The following is a 26,531-nucleotide window of genomic DNA, read 5'->3' as shown; positions in this document are numbered from 1 at the left end:
GGATAGGAAAAGACCCAGAAATTTTGTCAACGATCAAACGAAGAAAACTCGAATATTTGGGTCACCTGATGAGAGGACATCAATACACATTACTTCAAAATATAATGCAAGGAAAAATAGAAGGAAACGGAATCCAGACCGTAGAAGAATGTCATGGTTGCGTAATTTGAGAGAGTGGTTTGGCTGTACCACTAATGAACTCTTTAGGTCAGCTGTAAACAAGGTCATGATAGCCTTGATGATTTGCAATCTCCAAAAGGAGTGGCACAAGAAGAAGAAGAAGCTTAGATTAAAACAATAAAACAATCTGAGCAAAATTCCAACCATCGTTCAAACGAAAACGCTATTGGAAATTTGAACCAGTCGAAATTTAACAAAAAATACCGGGGATAAGAGGTCATAACGTCCTATAGTCTACAAGCCATCAAAGAAGTGAAAGCATATGTAATTTGGTGTAAGGTCGTATGGAAATGCTTAGAGAAGTTGAATAAGTTAAGCAACAACAATTTTTTTCATAAATAAATTGTCAAATTTGAATATTTTTACTTATTGCATATTTCTCTAAAAGCTGCACATAAATAGAAAGTTTAAAGCTATTTTTATAATTTACTATTGAAAAAACTAGAAAAAACTTTCTTTTTTATTGAGTTAACAAGCAATAAACAAATAGTTTTTCGTCCTTGCAAAATGTTAAAATAGCTACCATTTAGCTGGCATAATGTCAACATGTACTCGCTCGCTATGTGCTTGTGATTCTGCAACGACGAAAAGTTTTTTATTTATTACTTGTTAATTCAATGAACGAAAAAGTTTCTTTAATTTTTTTTAATTGTAATTAATCGAAATAGGTTTAAACTTTCTATTTATGTGCAGCTTCTAGAGAAAAATGCATTCAACGTATTCGGCAAATGTACCTATTCAGCAAAAAGTACAGAATCGTTTTTAATTATTCACCCTTCCATGCATATAGAAAGGTACCCTGCTGCCAGACTACTATAAACTCTGCAGACCGAGCGCCTGCTTCGTCACAAGCGCTTCATTAATAATTAAAAACAATGTTTTAAAATGAAGTAAGCCCAAAATGTTCTTCGAGAAATCGTTTTTGAGTCCCGAAAATGGTAATTTGTCATTTTTCAGTTTTAAATTATTTATAACTCGAAAACGATCAACTTTAGAAAAAAATTACAGGCAGCTTTTTTTGTTCAGAATGATATAACACATTTGTTTGATAATTTTATTTTTACAATTTCTTTAAAAAAGTTTTTTAAATAAATTAGTTATTATGCAAAAATATCTTATGGGAATATTTTTTCCAGCGAAGCCGAGTTTTTCAGCTTATTTATTGTTTCAGAACAATATTATCCTGGTACCAATAAATCAATAATAAAGCGGTACTATCTACCACATCCAAATACGTAACAAGATTTGTAGAAGATATTCCAGTCCAGTAAATCAGGCCAGCAATTTTGTATCAAAAATGATTTGATTTTTAAACTAGTAGTCATAAATCAACAACAATCTAATTTAAATCAGTTTTTTAAACAACAATTTTATTGACATTTTTGAGAAAAGGTTTAGTTGTTATAGATCCGGTATCTGTCTGTAGCATTTAGTATATTAAAATAATAAGAATAAAATGTTACCAAGAAATCACCAAATAAGCACAATTCAGTCAATTAGTTTACATGCCAAGTGTGTTGCGTCACAAATCCCACGCACATCTTTCTTCAAAGAAAATAATGAATTTATAAGAAAACAAAGCGTACTCTAGGGGGGGATTGATATTAATAATATTGAATAAACAAATGAAGAGAATCAGTTAGTGTTTAGTTTTCCTGTGATACAGTCAACTGCCTAAAAACTTAAGGTAATTAATTGGGAATAATTATCATAATGGCTACTTGATTATAAATGACAAACTTGACCGAAAACCTTGACTCTTTGCAATAGACTTGTTATATCAAAGACTTTAATTTTATTTAAGATTAATCCTTTTTGCTATTGAATTTAAGAAAACAATTTGGTATTGTAATAAATATATAACGGTAAAACTTATTATTCGTGAATTTGTATGAGCTTATTAGGTTTATAAAAATTAAAATGTTTATTTAATTAAACGAATATATAAGATCAATATTAAAGAGACGTTAGTAAATACCTTAGACACGCAAAAAATATGTATTGTTAAAGTTATACAACTTATTATAAAACTGAGTTTACGATAATTCTGAGTTGCGTGCGTTTGAGCTTAAGTCAGTATAGAAGATATGATTAAGTTCTAATACGTACGATCACTGTATTAAAGATCCCAAAAATTAGTACAAATCATTACGAAAAGAATACGAGTAGAAATATTTTAATATTAAAATTCGTTTGTTGAACGAACCCGAGCTTTTTGCCTAGCTAATACGGCATTGTCAATATTTTAACAAGCTACATTGAAACGATTTATTAGGAGAATGATCACTTTATTGTATTATAAGAATATAATCCTAATCTCTTATTACCGTGACACATTCCATAACAACCAATGATGAAAGCAAAACTATCCTACTAGTATTTCCATTAAAATTTATTAGGGAACTCATGATACTATCCCGATACAGTATTTTTTTTTTATTTTCAAAAAACCGCATCAACCGTAAAAGGATATTAGCGGAAGTTTATTACAATATATATGGTAGTGTACATATTATAAGGTTAGGTAACATAAAAATTTATCAACTAAAAGAAAAATTACATTTTATGAAATAGGTTAATGTCCTTAAGATATTTGATCGTATTGGATAAGTTACAGTTTAATATATTTTTAAGTTGATCTGGTTCTTCAGAAATGTTGTTGGTGCTTCGTTCATAAGAGTAAAGTGGACAGTCTGTAAGTATGTGTTGGACTGTTTTTTGGCATCTACAGTATGAACATTCTGGTGGTAGCTGCTTCGTTAATAAGTGTTGATGGGTTAATGTTGTATGACTAATTCTTAGGCGATTTATAACCACCTGTTCTCTTCTTTTTTTTGGAAGTTGGAGCCGGATACCGATAGAGGGTTTAATTACTTTAAAATTTGAGTTATTTGAATCCCAGCATCGCTGCCAAACTTCTGTACAGTATTGTTTGATATTAAGGTAGATATCTGTGACTGGAATTTGTTTGATAATATCGATGCTTTCATTTGAGGTTGCTTTAACCGCTAAGGCGTCAATCTTTTCATTGCCTGAAATATCTATATGTGATGGTATCCAGAGGAAGTGAATGTTTACATTTTTGTTTTGTAAGTAACGAAGCATAGATTTTATGTTTTGGATGCTTTTATGTGTTGGATAGGCTTGTTTGATGCTTTGGAGTACAGATAATGAATCTGAGATAAACAGAAGATTAGTATCTGTATATTTTTGACAAAATTCAAGTGCTTTTAAAATTGCAATAGCTTCACCAGTAAATACGCTGCAAAAAGTAGGTATTCGTATAGCGTATTCGATATTATCTGTTAAAAAGGCTGCGGCACAGCCATTTTTGGTTTTTGATGCGTCGGTGAAAATCTTAACATAATTGTCATATTTGGATGAAATTTCTTTATATAATGTACGAACGAGGGTAAGATTTGTGGTATTCTTTGGGTAAGCTACTAGAGATATATTAATAGTAGGAGTATTAATTGTCCAAGGGGGTTCAGTTGGGTATGTAGATAGCGAGTATGTCAACAAATTGGTATTATATCCACAATTCATTACAAGTTCTTCTTTAAAGGTTAAATATCTTGATTGTCTGTTACTTTTGTGAGTGGTGTTATTTGTATGTAGGAGTAGGTAGTTAGGGTTGTTAATATTGATATATAGTTTAGTAGCATATCTTAGTGTGGTATATTGTCTTCTTATAAATAAAGGTTGTTCATTTAGTGCAGCTTAAAGACTTGCCCCCGGACTAGTACGGAAGGCACCCAGCTCAAGTCTCAGAGATGCACTTTGGATAACGTCTAAGACTTTAAGAATTTTTTTACTAGCAGTAGAATAGCACATTGCACCGTAATCTAATTTACTGCGGATGAGTGATTTATATAAATATAGCACAGTAGTTGTATCAGCACCCCAATTTCTGTTAGAAAGTATTTTAAGGAGGTTTATTTTTGGCTGTCAGGATAAGGCTAATTTTTTAATATGGTCTGTCCATTTCAAATGACTGTCGAATCTCAATCCTAGAAAGTCTGTTGAATCTACTTGTTTTATGTTAATATCATTTAGAATTAAGGTAGGTTTGCTATTGGTTTTATTTTTACTAAAGATAATAAAATAGGTCTTTTCACTTGAAAAGGTAAAACCACTTTTGTGGGACCATGTTACCAGTTTGTGAAGAAATGCTCTTGAAGGATTTTCGTCGCGAGAGAGATATTACAACTTTTAGTGTAAACTATTAGATCGTCAGCATACAAATTTGCTTTTAATGGTAACTCTATTTCTTATGCAATATTATTAATAGATAATAAGAAAAGTGTAGGGCTTAGAGTGGAACCTTGTGAAATTCCATTTTGTAAATGCTCAGTCTTTGAATTGATGCCATTAACACGAATTTGAAATGTTCTGTTACTCATAAAATTTTTAACAAAGGCTAGAAAGTTTCCTTGTATGCCGCAGCTAACCATTATTTTCAGAATGCGATGTCGCCATGCAGTATCAAAGGCTTTTTTTATATCGAAAAATATGGAAATTACTTGTTGATTGTTTCTAAAAGATTCACATATATCATTTACGAAAGATATTAGATTGTCATTTGTCGATCTTTCCTTTCTAAATCCATTTTGGATGGAGGTCAGTAGCTGGTTTTTCTCTAGAAACCAAACTAATCTATTATTTAAGATTTTTTCAAGTAATTTACAAATATTATTCGTAAGAGAAATTGGTCGGTAAGAAGAGAAATTGAATTTATTTTATACTTTTTACAACATTTTAGGACATAAATAACAAAAAACTATACTTATTTAAAATTATAAACTTTATTTTATAATATTTTTAACAAAAAGTAACTAACACAACGGATTATTACGCACATGAAGTTGCAATGCTATTTATTTCAAGTAAAATGAGTGCAGTTTTATTAACTTTGTTTGCTTGGTTCAAAACTATCGATAACTTTTTAAATTACAGTCTATTCTGATTGTTTCATACATGTTCGCATATTTTCATTTAATATAAGATTCCTGTTTGTTTAGTTTAATAACTAGGGGTTTTTTCCACCCAAATAAAACTATTTATGTTAGTCAAGGCATTTTATAAAAATAATTTTTTGTGTTAATATTTTTAAATGATGTTGCAATGCTTTATCTATTTCAATTATAAATAAAGCATTTAAAAAATACCGTAACAAAAGTAATAATATAGTTCTTGAAAAAGACATAAGGAAAAAATAAGGAATAAGAAATTAATAATACCTGTAGTAGAGCAATACCCTACGTAAAAGGATTGTCGGAAAATTTTAAAAATAATAAAAAAAAAACTATCGAAAACAAATACATTGCTGCAAACTAAAAATGAAATTTAATTTAATGTTGATACCGAGAGAAAACTGAACTTTTGATCAGAACATAATTTTAACATCCTATATTTGATAAACTAAAAAATCTGTAGAGTTGAATGTCCAAATAATTAATAAAAGTAGAGCAGATAAGAATATCAGGACGAATTTATTTATTTTGATTTCCATTTAACAAAAACAAGACGATTTAATAAAAAAATGCTTTTTCTAAATAATTACCAATCTTTTGGCAGACATATGAAATAAAGTGATTAAGTTTTAAATTGGCAAGATTTTTAAAACATAATAAACCAAAAAATTCACTTAAACATCGATATAGATTATAAAGTGAATGGGTACTTACCTATGTCTTAAATAAAACACGTTTTTAACAGTTCCTTATTTTTTTAACATTTTACGACAGTTTTTATCTTTGGAATTTTTATCTTAATGTTTTTTAACATAACCATATCTTCGAAAATGTCCTAAGATCAAAAGTGGCCACCTAGAAATTGAACGTTCCATTTTTTCATGTTGCCCATTTTAGGATTCTGCAAGTCTGTGCTAGCTTGTACAGATCTAGTGGATGGGTAACATATATTTTTGGACAGTTGAGTTTCTCTCTTTGAAAGAATATGTTAACAATGACCATATAAAATGTAGAATAACTGATTAATGTAAAATAGGCAAAGACTGCTTTTTAATAGTAAAGTAACTGTTTACGGTAAATAATTTTGCAAACTTTTGAGTAATACTCATCATCTATATATATATATATATATATATATATATATATATATATATATATATATATATATATATATATATATATATATATATTCAAATCTAATGTTAAACTTGTGTACAAAAATAGACAAAAAACAGGTTTTTATTACAGATTAAAAGCTGATTTCATCTTTATCAAGACGATCTCCAATAATAGCTATCAAGTCGCCAAAAATTTATGTTTTCGTTAATGAATCTTTAGTAATTAATTGAAAATTATTCGGATTGGCTTATAAATCCAATATGATAATATGATAATTTTTAATTTAAAACTGAGTACCTATTGTGAAAAAAGATTTAGTAAGTTCTTCAGATAATTCAGTGGGTGGACTTCAGGGCCATAAACGTGAATTAAAAATTTAAATTAATATCCTGTTTAACTACACGTGACTTTGTATCTAAGGCAAAAAAAATACGACATATTTTTAATTAATAATTTGGAGACACAACTGAATAAAAAAATAAAAAAGTAATTTTTTATTCAATCATACTTTAAGAATAATCTATGATTATACCAAAAAAGATGAGTATTACTCAAAAGTTTGCAAAATTATTTACCGTAAACAGTTACTTTACTATTAAAAAGCAGTCTTTGCCTATTTTACATTAATCAGTTATTCTACATTTTATATGGTCATTGTTAACATATTCTTTCAAAGAGAGAAACTCAACTACATACAAAAGTGGACAAAATCAATCCCAAATAGATTATCTTATGACAAGAAAAGAAGATGTACATGAATGTAAGGACTGCAAAGTAATAGTTAGTGAGATAGTAAGCCAACAACATAAGTTGCTTGTACTGGACATCGAAGTAAAAAGCAAAACCAAACCAAAATATCGGAGAGGACCACAACAAATCAAGTGGTGGATTTTAAAACATGAAAGGAAGTTCTAATACTAATTTTTTTGTCTAATCTAATACAATGTGTTTTTTGGTTTCTTGTCGAATTGTTTTTTGCAGGATTGCACGCCTTTGATTTTGTCGTCTTCCAAGACTAGGTCACATATTTCATCTGTTCCCACTGAAAGATATTCACATTTTGTCATATTCATGTTTAGACCTGCCACCTCATATTCTTCTTGTAGTTTTCTTACCATATAGCTGAGATCGTAGCTGTCTTTGGCAATTACTACCTGGTCATCCGCAAAGAAAAGTGTATATAGCTTATTTTCTTTCACCGTTCCTGGTGATTTTCTATTTTTTAATTTCCTTAATACTTCCTTCACCTCTTTCTCCTCAATATTTAGGTCTTTGTTTGTCGTCACCTTCGGTGTTGGTGGTTCATGATCGTCACCTTTAGCCAATAGGGATCGAAAGTAGTCTGCTCATGTTTCCTTCTGAATATGTTTCGTTTTTATTAGTTCGCTCATCTGTTATCTTTGTCCTCTGATCATTCTCCATATTTTCTTTTTGTATTTCGTAGAAGTCGTGTTTCATCTGTTTTGAGGAGCTCTGCGAGTGTTTCCGTTTTCTTTGTCTAACTAAAGTATTCGTTTCATTTCTGATTCGTTTATAGTGGTTGTATGCCTGTTGTGTTTGTTATGTTCTGTATTATAAAAAGGCTTTGTTCTTTTCTTCACATTTTGTCTTCATTTCCTTTTTAAACCATGGTGTTTCCTTTTTTGATATGTTAGTGCTGTTACTTTCCTTGCTCCAAGTGATTCTTTTGCTGCGTTAATTATTTGAGTTTTTTCCAGCTTTCTTCGATATTATCATTTTCTAATATTTTATTCCCAGCGATATTCTCTGATATTCTTTTTCTGTATAAGTATTTTGTGGATTTTGTATTTAGTCCTTCGACTTTATTATTTTACATAATACTAGGCTATGGTCGCTATCTATATCTGCTGAGTTGAGACATTTTACGTCGATTATTTTCGATGGATGTATATCTCTGTTGGTTATAACATAATCTGTCATAGATCTTTGTCCACGGGTGCTATTAAATGTATATTTGTGTGTTGGTCTTTGTGGTTAAAAAATGTGTTGTTTATTCCAAGTTCGTTATTCGTGCAAAAATTTATTATCAATTCTCCATTTTTGTTTTTAACATTCTCGTTATATCTTTGCTTAATTCCAAGTATTACTTAATTGCCTATTTGAACGTTAAAATACCCCAATATTATCACCTTTCCTCTGACTTGATCTACTAATTGTTGTAATTCGTTATAAAACGTATCGCTTGTTTGAGGCTTATTATTTTCTGGTTCGTATACTCCGATGTTATTTAGATTTTCATTTTCTTCTTAGTCTTCAACTAACTCTGTGACACTAACATGGCAACTAAAAAATAATATGTTGTTAAGAGATTTCAGTACTCCGCACATAATAGCGCGCGAAAAAACAAATTCTTGAGCTATGTTTTTGGTAGTTGAACTGTAGGCTTCAGTTCAAATTAACATAACCTTAAATTGCTACTGCCGCCGCTTCAGTTCAAACTTAAAGAATTTGTTTAAATAATTATAACAAAACTATAAAGAGACACAAAAAATAATTAAAAAAAAATCAAAAGGGATAAGGAAATGTATTTGATGAAACATTGTAAATAAATAGAAGAACTAGAGACAAAACATGATATGAAAAATATGCACAAAAAACTAGAAAAGTAACCGGAATAGGTCAACAAATTAACAAGGAAACATAAAAGACAAGAAATGAGTACAGTAAAACCTCGATATAACCGACCTCTATTTAACGGACTTCGGATATAACGGACAAAAAATCCGGTCAAATGTAAAAAAAAATAAAAACATACTGTTAAGATTACATGCTTAACCCGTCCCACACTACTGTATTTTACAAAGAATTTCAATAAAATTTAGCATAAAGGTCCCTACACACCAAAAAGGAAGTCTCTGCATGTTTGCAGTAAGGTAAACCAGTACACTCCAGACCGACATACACCAGTAATTTTGCTTTCAGTTTAGAAGTACGGTTAAAGTGAAATGACGTCAAAAAACGATCTTTTATTAATGGCAGTAGCGTGTGTGGAAGAAAAAAAATTGTTTAATTTACTAATGTTTGTATTTTGGGAACGATTTCCGAAGTGGAAATTGAAACGTCAATAAACTTATTGTAACCTTTAATTGTGGCTTATTCCCATTTAAATAGTTATTAATATATATATAATATATACATATATATATATATATATATATATATATATATATATATATATATATATATATATATATTATTGTGATATTTTAAGTCTTGGTGCGCCAAGCAATAATTAGCTAATTAATTTTTTTGATTAATTAAAATTATTTAAATGATATGATTATGACTCTATCACAATTTTTAATTCTTTTATCTCAGGGTTAAATTCGTGCTTCAATATCTATGCTATTACATGTGAAAGGTAAGGTCCAGAGAATACCGGAATAATAAAAAACACATATGATCTAACACTATATATTGAAATAAAAATAATGAAATAATTCACACTCAAAAGTTTTCAATAAACAAATCTCATATAAGGATTCTCAAAATTTTGTTCTTCGTACGTGAACAATCAAAATTTATGGTACAAACAATATTAATTGAAATCTCAAAATTCCGAACTATTCTAACTCTCCTAATCAAAATATTTATATCCTTTCTAAATTAAGTGTAAAAATTGTGTTATCAATAAAAGAAAAAACTGCAGAAAACAAAATATCTCTCTCTGATGATGAGTGGTCCAAATCCTTGTTCCTTGTAGACTATATTATCTCCTCTCAACCGCTCCCTATGTAATCGGCAATCTTACACAGATTGTTGCAAGTATATCGTCCTTAATGATCTCCTTCAAAAGCACAAATCATTCAAATTATGATAGCCTTTCTCCTCTCGATAAACTGAATCTCTCGTTGGCCCGAGTGAAAAATGACTCTTGGAATATCTTCTCTTTACGATAAACTGAATCTCTCGTTGGCCTGAACAGTGACTCTTGGAATATAAGTAAAGAAATATGACTTACAATATTTTGCTGCTTCAGCCTCTGTCAGATACACTAACTCCACAAAAACTCACTAACCTTCAACACTACTGCTTGCTACATTTCAGGAACCGCCAGAGAACAATCACTGTTCCTCTTCTAGATCTGGAAAACCAACTGACCATATCTTTTCTCTCTCCTCAATCTCGCTAAACTTTCTCCCACACACTTATCCCACCTTTTTCAATCTCCGCCAATCACAACTCGTCACAATTCCCCCATTTCTTCATTTCGATAACAAACAAATTTTACCTATACTTATAAATTTCCTAAAACTTATTTACAAATAATATTTTTCTATAAATCTTAAAAACTAACAAAAAACCACTTTCTATAATCCCTTCTATTGTCTTTAATCACTGCACTAATGGATTTTGAAAAACCCCGTTCAATTCTTTGGCTTTCACTTAAACTTATGCGGGTCACTCACGTATAACAAAGAAATGATTGATGTAAAGCTTACACTTTGTTTAGTACAGGAAATCCAAGGATTTAATAACTTTCCTTCTCCGAAATGTTTGTTGGATATTATCCTACTTATCTGAATTATTTTAATGTTTTTGAACTTTGAAATATTTTTAAACAAACCAATATTTTTCTTGATTTTACATATCATAACAATATATATAAAAAAAAAGGCGAAACGTCTTCAATAAATAGATAAAGTAGCACAACTCTTGTCTTTTTTATCTCCAGACCGATAACATCCCATTCACTTACGAGTGCACATTTTTTTATATTAAATTAAACGGTCATATACCTTAAAGATATATATATATATATATATATATATATATATATATATATATATATATATATATATATATATATATATATATATATATATATATATTGATTTATTTTAAATATATTTTAATATAACGGACTTTCGGCTTTAACGGACACCCCGTCCCCCCAAGTAGTCCGTTATATCGAGGTTTTACTGTACTACTAATAGATATACTCAAGTAATTAAGAAGATAAGAGGAGTTAGAGAACTGAAACTGAGAAACTGAGAAAAAATGAAATGAAATCAATAATGCTATCAAAAACTCGAAAGCAGCTAGATTAGACAAAATACCTGCAGCAAAGTTAAAACTAGTGGAAGAGAATAACTTGGAAGTAATGACAGGGTGTACTATACGGGAATAATACCGCAAAAGTAGTTGAAGTCAGAGTTTATCACCATCCCTAAAAAACAAGCAGCAAAAGAATGCCCTGACTATCGAACTCTAAGCCTTATAAGTTATACTTTAAAAGTACTGCTGAAAGTAATACATAAGATGATCGATGAAATGTTAATAGAGAAGATTAGTGAGACGCAGTTAGGGTTTATTTGTGCTTTGTTAACTACGAAAAAGCTTTCGATAGAGTAAAACATAAAAAAACCAATATCAATACTTATGAATAAGCACATTGAGCACCAAAGAGCTGTAATTCAAATTAATGGGCAACGGTCAGAAGAAATGAAAATATGTAGAGAAGTTAGATAGCGATGAGTTTTATCGCTACTTTTGTTAAACTTATATTCAGAAAAAATTTACAGAAACACGCTCATTAATATCAAAGCGAGAGTTGCTGGGTAACGGAAAATTTATTAACAACTTATGATGTGCAGATGACACTGTGATCATTGCAACAAGCATAGGAGACCTACAACATCTAATCAAAAGCTTAAATATGAATAGTGCTAAGATAGAAATGACTATAAACGCTAAAAAAACCAAATATGCTAATTACAAAAGACTACAAAATATACTCCACATATTAACAATAAATGTTAACGTGATAGAACAAATAAAAAATATCAGCAGTTGAAAAGTTTGATCAATGAAATCAATGATCATACTAATCAGGCAGAAATAAACTGGCGAATAGAGATTGCTAGATCAGCATTTATACAGATGAAGCCACTCCTAAGATACAGAAATCTTAATTTGGAAGTCAGACTATGTACTATTCGATATATTTTCAATTGTTATATATTGTGTTATATATTATATAAAGCTGAGACTTTTTGGGACTGTATTATTACAGGGAAAGATTCAAGTAAGAAGATCTGTTGGCTGAATGCAGAATTATTGGTTGAAGAATCTACGTCATTTGTATCAATGAAGATCAATTCATTAATTTTTTAGAACAGCAAGTTCAAAAATAAAAATTGCCATTATGATCGCCAGCTCCGTAGAGAGACAGAATTCTAAGAAGACAAAGAAATAATTTCGCTGTTCTTCTTACATACTTTCCTTTTTAAAAAATACTGCAATAAAGTAGACCATTTCGATTTCGATCGAATTCAAAAAATATTTATTGAATACCGCTGTTAAACACTACCAGCAACATTTTGAATAACTAAACTTCAAGCAAACTTCTTTCAATGTAGTTTTTGACGAGACGAAAAAAATTTGTCATTAACACTAGCAAAACATAGGCGTTATATTTAGTTTTTAAAAGATGTAACATTTTTAATAAAGTGTTACTTTCCACAAGAACAGAGTAAATAAAAACAGAAAAATCATAAATGTATGTTCTTCAGTGAAAGAGCTGTTTAGTTATATGTAACACATGGTATATTTCCTATGTAAAATTAAGCTTTTGTAATACTAGAAGTGAGGGGTAATGACAGATATCTACATCGGTAAAGGATGACTCTCTTGGAATAAAAATCGATGTTTTAGCATTTTCACAAAATCCAATGAATATTGCCAAATATCGAGGTGGATTCTATTGAGTGACAAACCCTGTATGTGAATTCCACAAAGTTCATCAAACTATAAAAATACTTGGTTCTTGGATAAAAAATCAGGTTTTTCTTGGAATTTGAATATTAAAGACATATCCATGATATAGAATCTATATTTGAATACATGAAAGAAATATTACCTCCATGAACTAATCAAAAACATTCTGGTCGTATAAGAAGAATTTCGGAATATATTACATTTCCTAGAAGAATCAACTTTTTGGATGTAAACTTAGTCTGAATAAATAGTTTTAGTGTCAATAACTTTGTCGTTGAAATATATTAAAATAAATTTATTTTAAGTATAACCTCGATCAATAAAATTCCACAAGTACCTAGTAGAAACCTGTTAAAAATCGCCATGTAAAACATCTCATTCATAAATCAATTACCTATTATATTTCATTGATTAATAGGTATACGTTAACATTTTTATACATATTTAGCGAGGCTGTGACCTATGTTTTACACTTCCATGTAATAAGTATGGATATTTTAAATATGTTTATATAGGATTAAGTCACAATTAGAGGTTGTAATGAAAATTACATTTTTAACCAACTAATGTTGGACGTACTAAATACGTTGGACGCATTATTATAAAAAAAAATGCGAAAATGTATAATCAGGCTATAAAACCAAAAGCTATTAACAAATAATTTTAATATGCTATAAATAGCATATTGAGATATCTAGATTATTGCTTAATTTAATTAAACGGAATTTTTAATACACATCAAATAAGAATATCAACGCATTTAAATTTCGGTTTAAATATTTATACATTTTTCCTGAATCATACCTAACTTAAACATCAGTATTAAATATAGCAGTTTCATTGTAGGTACCTATATCAGTTGAATGGTGTTGTGCAAAAAGGAGTTAAACTACAAAACATTAAAAATTTAGTCATCCTAAACACATGGTAGAATATATTGTTATTTAAATTATGCAAAATAATATTCTACAAGCAACACAATATGGATATAAACAAGGCTATGGAACCACGGATGCAGTAGTTGGTCTGACTACAGATGTACACATTGGTTTTTCTAATTCCATGACAACAGGTGCATTGTTTATTGACATAAAAAGTGCATATGACAATATTGATTTAAATATACTCTGTGATAAACTTGTGTTTCTTGGCATTCCAAAATCGATAGCACATTTACTATCAAATCTATACAAAGACAGAAGTGTATCGATAATAGTAGGTCACAATATTATTGGACCCAAGATCACATCAAAAGGTATACCACAGGGAGCGGTTTTAAGTCCACTTCTTTTTAATTTGTACACATACGATTTGCACAATTTATGGTCTCCCAATATTGTTTGCTTACAATATGCTGATGATATTGTCATCTACTCACATAAGAAAACGTAGAGTGAAAGCACTACTGAACTCAAACATATTATGTACAACTTTGATAATTGGACTTGGTTAAATGGATTCAATATTTCGTACCAAAAATGTGCCGTAGTATTTTTCTCAAGAAAACACCCTATTAAACATCACGCTGTAACCTTACATGACAATGATATTCCAATTGTTTCGGAATTAAGATATCTTGGTGTCGTACTTGACAGAAAATTGCTTTGGTCTCAACATATTAATTATACAATTGGTCGCTGCGAAAAAGGTATTAATTTTCTTAAAATGGTGTGTAAAAGATCGTGAGGTGCAGATCAAAAAATTGCATTGAATTTTTATCGAGCCTATATAAGATCTATAATAGATTACTGTTGTGTGGTATATGGGTCAGCTAGCATAACCAATTTACGTAAACTTGATAGAATCCAATTTAAAGCTCTAAGGATTGTGTTAAAATTGAGGAAAAGCACTCCAAATGAAGCTATCCTAGCTCTAGCATCTGAAAACCCACTCTCATTGCGCAGAGAATGGCAAGAATGGCAAGCAAAAAATTCCATAAAATATTTGGGAACAAATATCAATAGTCAGTGTAATCGAAAAAAAGAAATCCTATCAAGAATCGAACATTCATGAGCATTAAAACATTTTTTACAAGATCAGACCTTAGTCTACAGCTTAGAATCCGAATGATCAGATGTTACGTTTTTTCTGTCTTACTGTATGGCTGTGAAAGTTGGACAATGGACTCTGAAATAGAAAAAAGAATGGATGCCTTTGAGATGTATATATACAGACGAATGTTGAGGATTTCATGGGTACAAAGAGTTACTAATGTTGAGGTACTTCGTCGCATGTGTAAACAAAAAGAATTACTAAGAATAATCAAAGAGAGGAAAATGCAATACTTGGGTCATGTGCTGAGAGGCGAAAGATATAAATTACTTCAAGTTATACTGGAAGGAAAAGTACAGGGCAAAAGATCAGTAGGAAGACGCCAGAACTCGTGGCTGAAAGACCTGAGGAGATGGTTCGACCGCTCATCCGCAGAGATCTTTCGCGCAGCAGTTTCCAAAACTACAATTGCCATTTGGATCGCCAACCTTCGAAAGGAGACGGCGCAATGAGAAGAAGAAGAAATATTTCCTAAACCAACATTATCGTGGCACTTATAATGCAAAAATAATTAATGAATTAAATACAGCTGATTTAACATCTACATACTTCATTAAAAAAAAACTCTCCACTACTTGCAAGAGCAATTGTAACTTGCAACGAACTGAAGTTAATAAATTCCCCTTGTAATCTTATCTGGGAATCGTTAGATATACCACATCTAACAAGTGTTCTAGCTACAAATATTATTATCCCTAAATACAAAAACGAATTTTGCTACACTACTCTTAAAGAAATCTTAAGTGGCTATTCAGATCATATTGTGATCTATACAGACTGGTCAAAATCACCAACATGTACAACCAGTGCTTACTTTGTACCAAAAATGAAGATTAAAAAATCATTTATTTTAAATAATCATTCCAGCATTTTTTCTGCTGAAGTTTGTGCTATATAGGTACAAAGTCCTTGAATTGTGCTGTGAAAACCAGTGGAACAAAATTGTCATATGCAGTTATTCACTGTCAGTATTACACTCCTTGCAAAACTTTAAATTCACAATCAATAGCAATATATTCATATTAGAAATTTTTCAACAGTTGTTTGTACTTGCTTTCAGTTCTTTGCTAGCATGTGAAGCCATTTTTTAAGGTTGAACAGAATGAGTTATTTGACAAATTTTAAGATTAGGCAACGACAGTGACAGTATGTAAATAATAATAAAGTATTTATCCTTCAAAATACACTGCTCAATTTTCTACAAAATACGCTTTAAGAGCCGTATCAGTTTTTTTAGGAACCAGCTGTAATATCAGAAAGGATAATCTACTTAAAGCAACAAAGTAATATTAATACCTTGTCTACAAGAAACATCTTGTACAGTTGACTTAACGAACTTACTTAAGCTGATTTTTTTCTTTTTGATCAGAATGATCCTCCACCAGTGCGAAACAATTAAAAAAAAACGGTATAAAATCTACTCATCACTATGACATTTAGTCTTACATCCTTTCGTTGCACAATTCCACAAAAGGCAATTCGATTTTAGATTTTTTCGCAATTGAAATTTGAAATTATTGTATCTATCATTTTTCGTCCACGTTGGCTCAAAACGTAATCAATGAGCATTTCACTATATATGTTAACGGAATAACGGCAAATGAGGAGAAATTTTTCTTCTCGCATAGTTTTAGGTATCTAGCAATAGAATTTTGTAGAATTCGCAAATAAAAACCAATGAATTACATTTGCATTTAATACATCTATTTTAGATTTATTCTGTAAAATTACCAAATCTTAGCGGTTTGCAAGGGGTTTGTATACCTGCTATGGGGTGCAGGTAGGCCAGTGATGAGTTTACCAATCTCTCGTGGTCCATTTTAAAATCCCTACTTTTATGGCGGTAATGAGTTTGTACTAAGTACGAGGGTATTTATGCTAATTAGTGATGAGTTTACGTGTACTCGAAATTGTTGACCAAACATATTGGTACGGCATTTTTAACTTAGATAGGTAATACAAAAATAATGACCAGCGACCTAATGTCGTACAAAAATTTTGGTACTAGGAGTAGGAAATATTTTTTTTTTGAATGCTTTTTCCCTATTATTGGCAATTTGACAGTACGGCATTCATACGCAAAGTTTCGAATCGGTATATAGATTATTTTTGCAACGCTGTACATCTTGGCTGGATCGTAGGTGAAAAATCTAAGGTGCGACCCTTAATTTGAACCCCCATGCTTTGAGTACCGAAAAGAATTGGTGGCAGAGTTTCTAAAGTTGTTATAATAATAGGCATATTGGGTCAAATGACCCCTTAAAAATGTCCCTTGGACTTATTATTTATTAATTATAATTATTTATTAATTAAAAGTAAATTCCTGACCAACTAGAAATTTGGCATTAAACATTTAATTAAAGTATGGATTATTTTTTGCCTATCTATTAATTAAACTGTCTTCTTTTATTTATTGATCTATAGAGTTAATCATTTAAACTTATTTCATGACCTTTATAAGGTGTTAAGTGGTGAACAACTAATTAAATGCAAATATATTTTATATAAATATTTATTTAAAAAATCTTAATACTATAAGTTTTAGCAGTTAATTTTAATTACCATTTTTAATGGGAATTAATCACAAGTTCAAAGACGTTTATTTTGACGTTTAAATTTCCACTTCCATATTGGAAATCGAAATGTAAAAATAAAAATATTTTCAACGCAAATTATGTTTAATTCCCATTAAAGATAACAAATAACATTAAAATACTACAAGAAAATATCTTCCGAACAATATCAGTCAATTATTCATTATTATATAAAAAATATATTTTCTCATTGGACTTACTAGATTATATTTTTATGTTTCAGATGAGAAATCTCCTGAATTTCTTCAGCGTCCTTCTCGTTCTACAGTGTTATTCAGTCGTGCTAGGTGAGCCTTCTTATTACAGACAATACAGAGTGCTAGGAGATTATCCGTACCAAACCTATTACGGAAACCCCTACGCTGACCATCCCTACAGATATGCCAGTAATAGTGACGTTTACATAACCGACAGATATGGAAGAACTACACTACAATCTGGAGACAGTTATAGAGGTTTAAAATCATCACTAACATTGATTGTGTGAAAGTAAAAGCTTGAATTGCATTTAAAAATATATGACAGATTCTAATTGTTAATTTGCATAATTAAATTATTCGTGATAATAATTCATATAGTTGTTTTATCATCATCATCCTAATCATTGGTACTACAGCCTCGACTTTATCAGGTCTATTTCTCCAGTCAGCCCTACCCATTGCCAACCTTTGCCAGTTTGCTGCACCCATTTTTCTGGCACTATTATCTACTTCCCACACGTAGTTGGTTTATAAGTCACGGAAAAATAATTTGTCAAAACGTACTTTGACAGAATGACTTGTGTTTCTTCGTTCTCTTTATTTATTTATTTATTCGTTTGGAACAAGTATCCATATTTCCTTTGGTTGATAATAGTTCTATAATTTACTAAAAATATAATTTATTGTCTATTATTGTCTTTAACAAAATTAAAGTTCTGACTGTGAACTAAAGAGGGATAATGAAAAGTTTTATTGGATATCATAAGCATTGACCTGTTCAAGCCTCTTTCTTCTGCTTTTGTCAGTGAACTTTTGATAAAGTATAGTGACATTATATCTTAATTGCTCGGATCATGGATTTCCATGTTTCTTTATTTTGGACTGCTAGAAAAGCTTGGTGTAGATCGTGGTCAACTAATTTCTTTTGCTTAATCCATCCTGCGTGTGTACGAGACCTTCCTCGTGGTCGTTTGCTCTCGAGGATCAGTTTTTCGAAGTCTTCTGTTTAAAAACTCCTATATATCTGAGGAAAAACTGATTTGTTTTTATTTAAAGTCTTGTGTTGGACTTTAGTTGCTTTATAATTGAAATGATTTTGCGATGTTCTTTGTACGATTATCGCAACATTCTGTAAATCCACATTTGAAATGCCTCCAGGTGCTATTATCAGTCTGTGTCTGTTTTTTTAATTAATTATAAATAAGGTTGCTAACACCTAGTAGAACAAATGCATATAAATTATAAACAAGATATTACATGATGATCCCTAGCGCGTGGAAAACTGGGATTATGTGCCCAATCTATAAAAAATGGGATAAACTGAAATGCGATAATTATCGCTGTATAATCCTCTTGTCCAGAACGTATAAGGTTTTAAATTGGATACTTAACGACAATTAACTGAAAATATTGTTGAGGAATATTAAATCGGTTTTCGACAAGGATGATCTATAAACTGGTGAGTTATGCACAGTGAAACAAATTCTAAACAAATCGTGAGAATACGACATTAAAAATCCACAACATATTCATAGATTTTAAACAGGCCTACAAATCAACTAATAGACACAAGTTATATAAAATATTGCATAGTTTTAAAATCCCCCAAAAATACATCCTACTAAAAAAAGCAACAATGGACTCGTTAACAGCAACTGTCAGAATACAAAATAAGCTTACTGAGAACTTTACAATAGTCAAAGGATCAAAACAACGAGATGGGCTGGTACAGACATTATTCAACCTGTCTTTTATTTATGTAATAAGATAGTGGTTGAATATAGGAAGAGCTAATCTTCTAACAAATAAATCAATACAGATTTCCGCCTATGCCGATGACATCTGTTGTGTCTCACAGGACGGAAGAGGCATCAGAGATATATTCACAAATAAAAATGGAGACAAAAGAGACTGGACTAAAAATACACATTCAAAAGACAAAAAAACTATCACAGGCAAGAGCTAGGGGAAACAGACGCACAGTTGAATTAGAGGACGATATTGAAGCAGAAGAAGCTTCACATATCTGTAGTGAAAGAATAGTAAAGGGAAACAAAGTTTATTTTTCACTTGCTTATATGTTCCGATCCAAAACCACACACTGGAGATCGAAAATCAGGGTCTACAAAACTATTATCAAGCCAACAGTATGTTATAGATTCAAGTCATGGATAATGACAGAAAATATAAAAAGAAGGCTGAAAACATTTGAAACAAAAGTCCTTAGGAAGATATTTGGACCTATTAACGAAAACAAAGTATTGATTCAGATACAACCATAAACTCCGCCAACTGTTCAAAGAGGCACCAATCTCATAATTCATTAAACTTCAGAGGCTTCGATGGGCTGAGATATAGTTAGAATCGAAACCGAAAATTGCCGAAAAGAGCGATAGAGAGTAAAATGGAGATAGAGAGAGAGGGAGAGAGAGTGTGTGTGTGTGTGTGTGTGTGTGTGTGTGTGTGTGTGTGTGTGTGTGTGTGTGTGTGTGTGTGTGTGTGTGATTTCTTTAACACAACCTGTTTTGTTTGTGATTTGCGATCCGAGGTAGTTAAACCTATCGAACATTTCGAAATTAGTAACATTTCTGATGTTGGACGGATTGTGGTCTATTATCATGATTTGGGTCTTTTTCTTGTTCAGCGTACGAATATAGTGTCCAGCTTGTTTAATATTTGGACCAGATCCTCCTGCTTGTTCTCTTCTGAGCAGGCTAATACTAAGACATCGTCCGGATTTCTAAAATACGTGATGATTCTTTTACCACCTATCTTACTTCACCTCTCCATCCTTATACGACTTTTCTCATAATATTGTCTGTATATATTATATATATATATATATATATATATATATATATATATATACGAGTATATATTAAACCTAGAGCTAAGATTAATACTATTACAGGAATTAATATTAAACTCAACAGTCTTTCGACTTGAACCTCGTCGGCTATCATTGCGCCGAGCTTTCAACATCCTCTTTGATGTCTTCTTCAGGGCATCCGAGGTCACAGTCTCCCGAGCCCCCAGACACTATTACACTGATCAGTCTGATCACTAATCAATGCGTGACTGATTAATACCGATTCCGATTCCCTCGTTATCTCTTAGATTTTACACTCAGTAAGTTAACGCTCGTTCATTGAAATTACTATTAGAATATTGTCATATGTCTTTACATTATAAATTGTAAATTTAAAAGCTTTTACAAAATTATCTACAATTAACTGTCTATAACTGATTCATGATTTACATTTTTTCCGACTAAATTTCAACTAAATTTTAAAAAAGACTTAATATTTTGAATCTATCTATCACTGGTTCTACTGGTCATACATTATACAGTCATAGAAAAAACCTAACTAGAGTAGTCTCTGCTACAAAAATGATGAGATTTTGAATTTTATTTACTGGCACAGCCTGATATACTTAACCAAATTTTTTGTTTACATCAAATTATAAATCTATATCCTACTCTAATTATGATTTTTCTTGATAGCTCGTTACATATTCAACATACAAACGCCAATGTTTTACAATATCAAGTTTTACTAATAGGTAGTTTACGCCTTATTGTTATTATACATAAAATGTTTGTTACATACTAATTTTTGTTGAAAGTTAATTTGTCTGTCTATAAGGTAAAAAGGTAATATCATAAAAAGAAATTAGAAGGATATGTACGAAATTACATACTTTTATCCAAAAAATGGCATATTTTAAAGTAAATAACAGGAAATCAAATAAAAAGAGATATAAACCTAACCTAATAAGATTGACAAAAAAAATATTTAAGACTGTTCGACCTCTGTGGAAAAGGCCAATAGATAAGGAACTAATTAGCAGTATAAGCAACGATACATAGCTTGATGACCCTTGTATTAAGGCCCCGACTATTGACAATATTTATATTTTTAGTAGCATATATGATAACCTAATATGAACTATACAGTGAACGGCTAAATTATGGAATATTATCATTATTTCGAGAACCGTCGAGTTTTTAATCGTTAATTTTTTTAAATAGAAATCGGTATAATGCTACACCTCATTTAAACGAGAATTTAATTCTCTATTTAACGACATTACATTTTTAACTAAAATATTTTTTTAAGGGTACAAAGACAATTTTTAAAAATTTAAATTCAACTAAATTACTACTAATGATTTAATTAATAATGTACTTTAAAGTAACCAAATTATGCATAATAATTATTTTAAATTAAATGTTCCAAATGCCATCCATCGGTTTCTTGACAATATGCGAATCTACGGACACATTCATCAAGTACATTGAGGATGACTTCTGGAGTAATTAGACTCATTTCATGACTAATTATATCTTTCAAGTCCTGTAAGTTTTGGGGTCTATTGACATAAACTTTTGATTTTATGTAACCCCACAGGAAAAAGTCTAGAGGTGTTGCCACCTTGCTGGCCACTCTATAAAACCTCGTCTTCCGATCCACCTCCTGGGAAAGCAATGATTTAAAAATTGACGTACTTCACGTGCGTAGTGCGAAGAGGCTCCATCTTGTTGAAACCAGATATTTTCACTAGGTAAATTTGGATTATTGGCATTTGGATACAAGTTAGCAAGGACAGGTATAAGTTGATTTCTCAAAAAAGTTAAATAACGTTCTCCTGTTAGATTTTCTTCAAAGAAAAAAGGGCCAATGATTATGTCATTAATGATCCCTGCCCATTCATTTACTTTCTGAGGATATTGCGTGTGTGACTCAGTCATCCAATGTGGGTTTTCTTGACTCCAATATCTGCAATTTTGACGATTCACGGTACCATGTACAAAAAATGTGGCTTCATCGGAAATAAGGATTCGATTGATGAAATGTGGATTGCGGATACAAAAATCCTGCATAATTTCAGAAAATTGAAGCCGGCGATCGGGATTGTCGTCGTTTAATCCCCGATGTAGTTGAATTTTGTAGGGATGCTATTTTTATATTTTTAAAATAGGTACGTAATACCGATCGTTGGGAAACTCCAGCATATTCACCCATTTGTGTTGAACTACTGTGAGGATTGTCATGTACATTTAACAAAATATCAAGTGTCACATTGTCTTCAATTATAGGACGCCCAGCGTTTGGAATATGTTTAACATGCCCAGTTGCTCCAAATTTTCGGACTATTTTACTTACTGTTGATTGGCTGATGGGTCTGTCTGGATATTTTGCGTTGAATAAATTGCATACCTCGTTCTGTGTTCTTTTTTATCTCCGCATCCGCTAAGAATTAATATTTCTATGCGTTGTGTTTCATTTAGGTGAGCCATAATTTAGTATTCAAAAGTAAAAATTACAATTGACAACTGATGACAATTCACAAAATCAAAACATTTACGTCAATAAATATTACAGTAACTATGCCACTATCACTTGCTTGAATTAACATTTGACAAAAAGTTTCAGTGTTTATGAAATAACTTTTTGTGTCCATTATTATTTTTACTCATTTTTGCTTTTTTTAAGTATTTACTTCAGAAAGTCATGGCAGGAACCGATGGATGGTATTTCGAACATTAAATTTAAAATAATTGTTATGCATAATTTGGTTACTTTAAAGTACATTATAAATTAAACTATTAGTTGTAATTTAGGTAAATTTAAATAAAAAAAAATTGTTTTTGTACCCTTAAAAAATATTTTAGTTTAAAATGTAATGTCGTTAAATAGAGAATTAAATTCTCCTTCGAATGAGGTGTCGCATTGTACCAGTTTCTATTTAAAAAAATTAACAGTTACATCACTACACCCCCACCGGTGACGTAAGATGGGTATTTTGTAACAAAAATCGACCTGTTTCTCGAAATAATGATAATATTCCATAATTTAGCAGTTCACTGTATATTATTAAATTATGAAAAAATATAAATCCTAGAAAAATTAATGTTTTATAAAAATCACAATGCTTAAGATATTATCTGCAGTGAAAATTCTTCAATTATTAACATTATCTACAGATTTAACACAATTGCACAATTTGCAACAGCAAATCATTATGTAGTTGTCAGCACCAACTTCCAGAGAAAATATATCCATAAAGGAACATGGAAAATACCAGGAACCAATGAAGCCAATCAAATTGACCACATCCTCATCCCAAAAAGATGAACAGACATAACTAATGTCAGAACGTATCGCGGGGCGAACTCTGACTCAGATCACTATCTTGTGGGGGCAAAATTGCGGCAGAAAATCGCGACAATGGCAAAAGGGAAAAAGAGCCAAATTAAAAAATGGAATGTTGAAGGATTCAAAAGTCCAACAAAGACACAAGAATATCAAAATACTCTCGAAGTAAAACTCAACGGAATTAGAGAGGAAGATACTGCACAGGAAGAATGGAAATAAGGAAACAATTAAAAACAATAATAATTGAATCCGCAGTTAAAAACAATAATAATGCGGAATGGTGTGATAATAAATGCAGAACTGCAGTAGAGGAAAAAGGCAAGCTAGGCTTAACCAACTTCAAAAAAACACAAGACATAGCAAAGAAATGTATAACGAAAAGAGAATACAAGCGACTAGAATATGCAGAAGAAAAAAATAGAGGCTTTGAAAAAACAAGTACAAGAAATCCTAGAGCATAACAACAGACACGAAAGCAGAAAATTCTATAAAAGAATGAAAGAAAGCACACAGTCATTTAGAACAAAATTGACAATATGCAAAGATAAGGACGAAGAACTACTAACAGAGAAACAAAAAATTATAATGAGATGGAAAGAATACTTTGAAGAAAACCTAAATGCAGACAATGGAAATGATCAAAACAAGACAATACATTTTACGGTGGAACAGCACATTGAAAGTCCGAGTTATAAAGAAGTGGTTCAAATAATACAGAAACTAAAAAACAGTAAAGCGCCAGGAACGGACGGAATTTCGGCAAAATTGTTGAAATATAGAACCCGAACTCTGGAAAAGAATACATTACCTGATAAAGTTGGTATGGACCAAGGAGCAAATGCTGGATGAATGGGCATAGAGATTCGTTTGTTAGACATTTAGTTTTTGCTAGATTTATTTTTAGTCCTATTTCTTCTGATTTGTATTTAAATATAATTAAAGTCTAAAGCATTTTCTACAATTCTACTCTGTCTTTTGCTGTTAACGCAACATCATCGGCAGATCTCAGGTAATTCAGGTTTTCGCCGTCTGTCGTCACTTCTTTCTTTGCCGAATTCTAAAGCTCCGAACATGAATAGCCGTCTCTGATGATTCCTTTTAGGGTGAAATAAGTATAAGCGGATATACAGACGCACCTAATACCATTTTCATCAACGTCTGTTTTGCCTTGCAATTCTTAGAAGACACAGATTAAAGCATAAATCTGAATTTGGTTTCGAAAAATTAGTTTACGAATTTATTATCAGATGTCGCTATTTGCGTCCATACGAAGCCATGTTAGAGTTGCTTCCCAAGACAGGAAAGATTTATTTTCACGTTCAGAGCATCTGTGCATAGCCGTCTCTGATGATTCCTTTTAGGGTAAAATACGTATAAGCGGATATACAAACGCACTATTCGTGAAATCAAATCTTAACTGTCTTTTTCCTGCTATACACAACTTTACATACTTCTGTTATTCAATGTGAACAAATTAAGTTTACTTTTAGTTTTTATTTAACAAAATTTGTTTGACAAACATCTTCGTTAATATTAATCAATGAGATCTATAACTTAACCATATTTACTTACAGTGATGAGAATATTATACTTGAAAATGAGCTCCTTTTTGCGTTCTAGAAACTTTTTTTAGTAATAGATTTTGACGTATTTTGACGTTTCAGTATTAGATACGAATAAACCATACGGCTTACTATTTGACTTACTTATGAAATATTATAATTATATTTTCTGGTGTCGAATTTAGATGTAAATAATAGGTATCTATTTTTTAATCACGCTGTATACGTAGATTTCCTGCGAAGTATGATTTAATAAAATAAAAAATGCAAAAATAAATAGGAAGGTAACTATAAAAGGTAGGTTTTCAATAACAATTAAGAACAGCGTGGGTATACATAATTATGTTTTATTTGTAAAGCATGACCTTGTAAAATCTATTTTTTTGGATTTAGTTTATATGAAGGTACGTATACGTTGACATGTAAAAAGATTATAACAGATGAGGTATTAGCTTAAGAAACAATATAGAAGAAACAATTCAACAGTGGACCCATAGTATTCAATGGCATGCAATAATTAAAATAAATAAATTCAAACGATATTTACTGTATGTATGTTTGTTTACTGTATGTATTTAGACATGATATGTTTTGCTACACTGCTACACTACACTTACTAAAACTGATCTATTTTACATCTTTCGAAACGAGAGCAATAATTATTAACCCAAATGTTGACAAGAAAACTTTTAATTCGTCTTACTCATAAAGGAAATTCGATTGTCGGACAAAAAAACTGGGAATTATAACAATATAATTAAAAGGCTAACTGAAAACAAACACCTACAAGAAAGTGAAATACGTCCGCACTGAAACTGTTCTGAAAAAACAACTACTCAACATAGTCACCCAGGCTGGTTACATTGAATAAAAAAATAAGAAAAATATACAAATAATAGAATAACTACTACCTCTAAGGTAAAGCCTTCTTATAATTTCACAAATAAAC

The 26,531-nt window shown here is 30.8% G+C and overlaps 1 protein-coding gene across 2 annotated transcripts in view; it reads left to right on the top strand.

The window, feature by feature from the left end:
• The first annotated feature begins 1,717 nt into the window (after window positions 1-1,717).
• aspr (asperous) overlaps window positions 1,718-26,531 on the top strand; it is a 52,953-nt gene continuing 28,139 nt past the window's right edge. The window contains exons 1-2 of one of the 2 annotated variants that reach the window (XM_072536882.1): window positions 1,718-1,867; window positions 17,883-18,114. In XM_072536882.1, the coding sequence (XP_072392983.1) occupies window positions 17,883-18,114 (232 nt within the window). In that variant the 5' untranslated portion in view covers window positions 1,718-1,867. The remainder of the gene's footprint in view (window positions 1,868-17,882; window positions 18,115-26,531) is intronic. The other variant, XM_072536883.1, reaches the window with a different exon arrangement.

Source organism: Diabrotica undecimpunctata, chromosome 7 (assembly GCF_040954645.1).
Source record: "Diabrotica undecimpunctata isolate CICGRU chromosome 7, icDiaUnde3, whole genome shotgun sequence".
Taxonomy (NCBI): Eukaryota; Metazoa; Arthropoda; class Insecta; order Coleoptera; family Chrysomelidae; genus Diabrotica; species Diabrotica undecimpunctata.
Note: the sequence above shows the minus strand (reverse complement) of the source record. Positions and strands in the feature narration are given on the sequence as shown.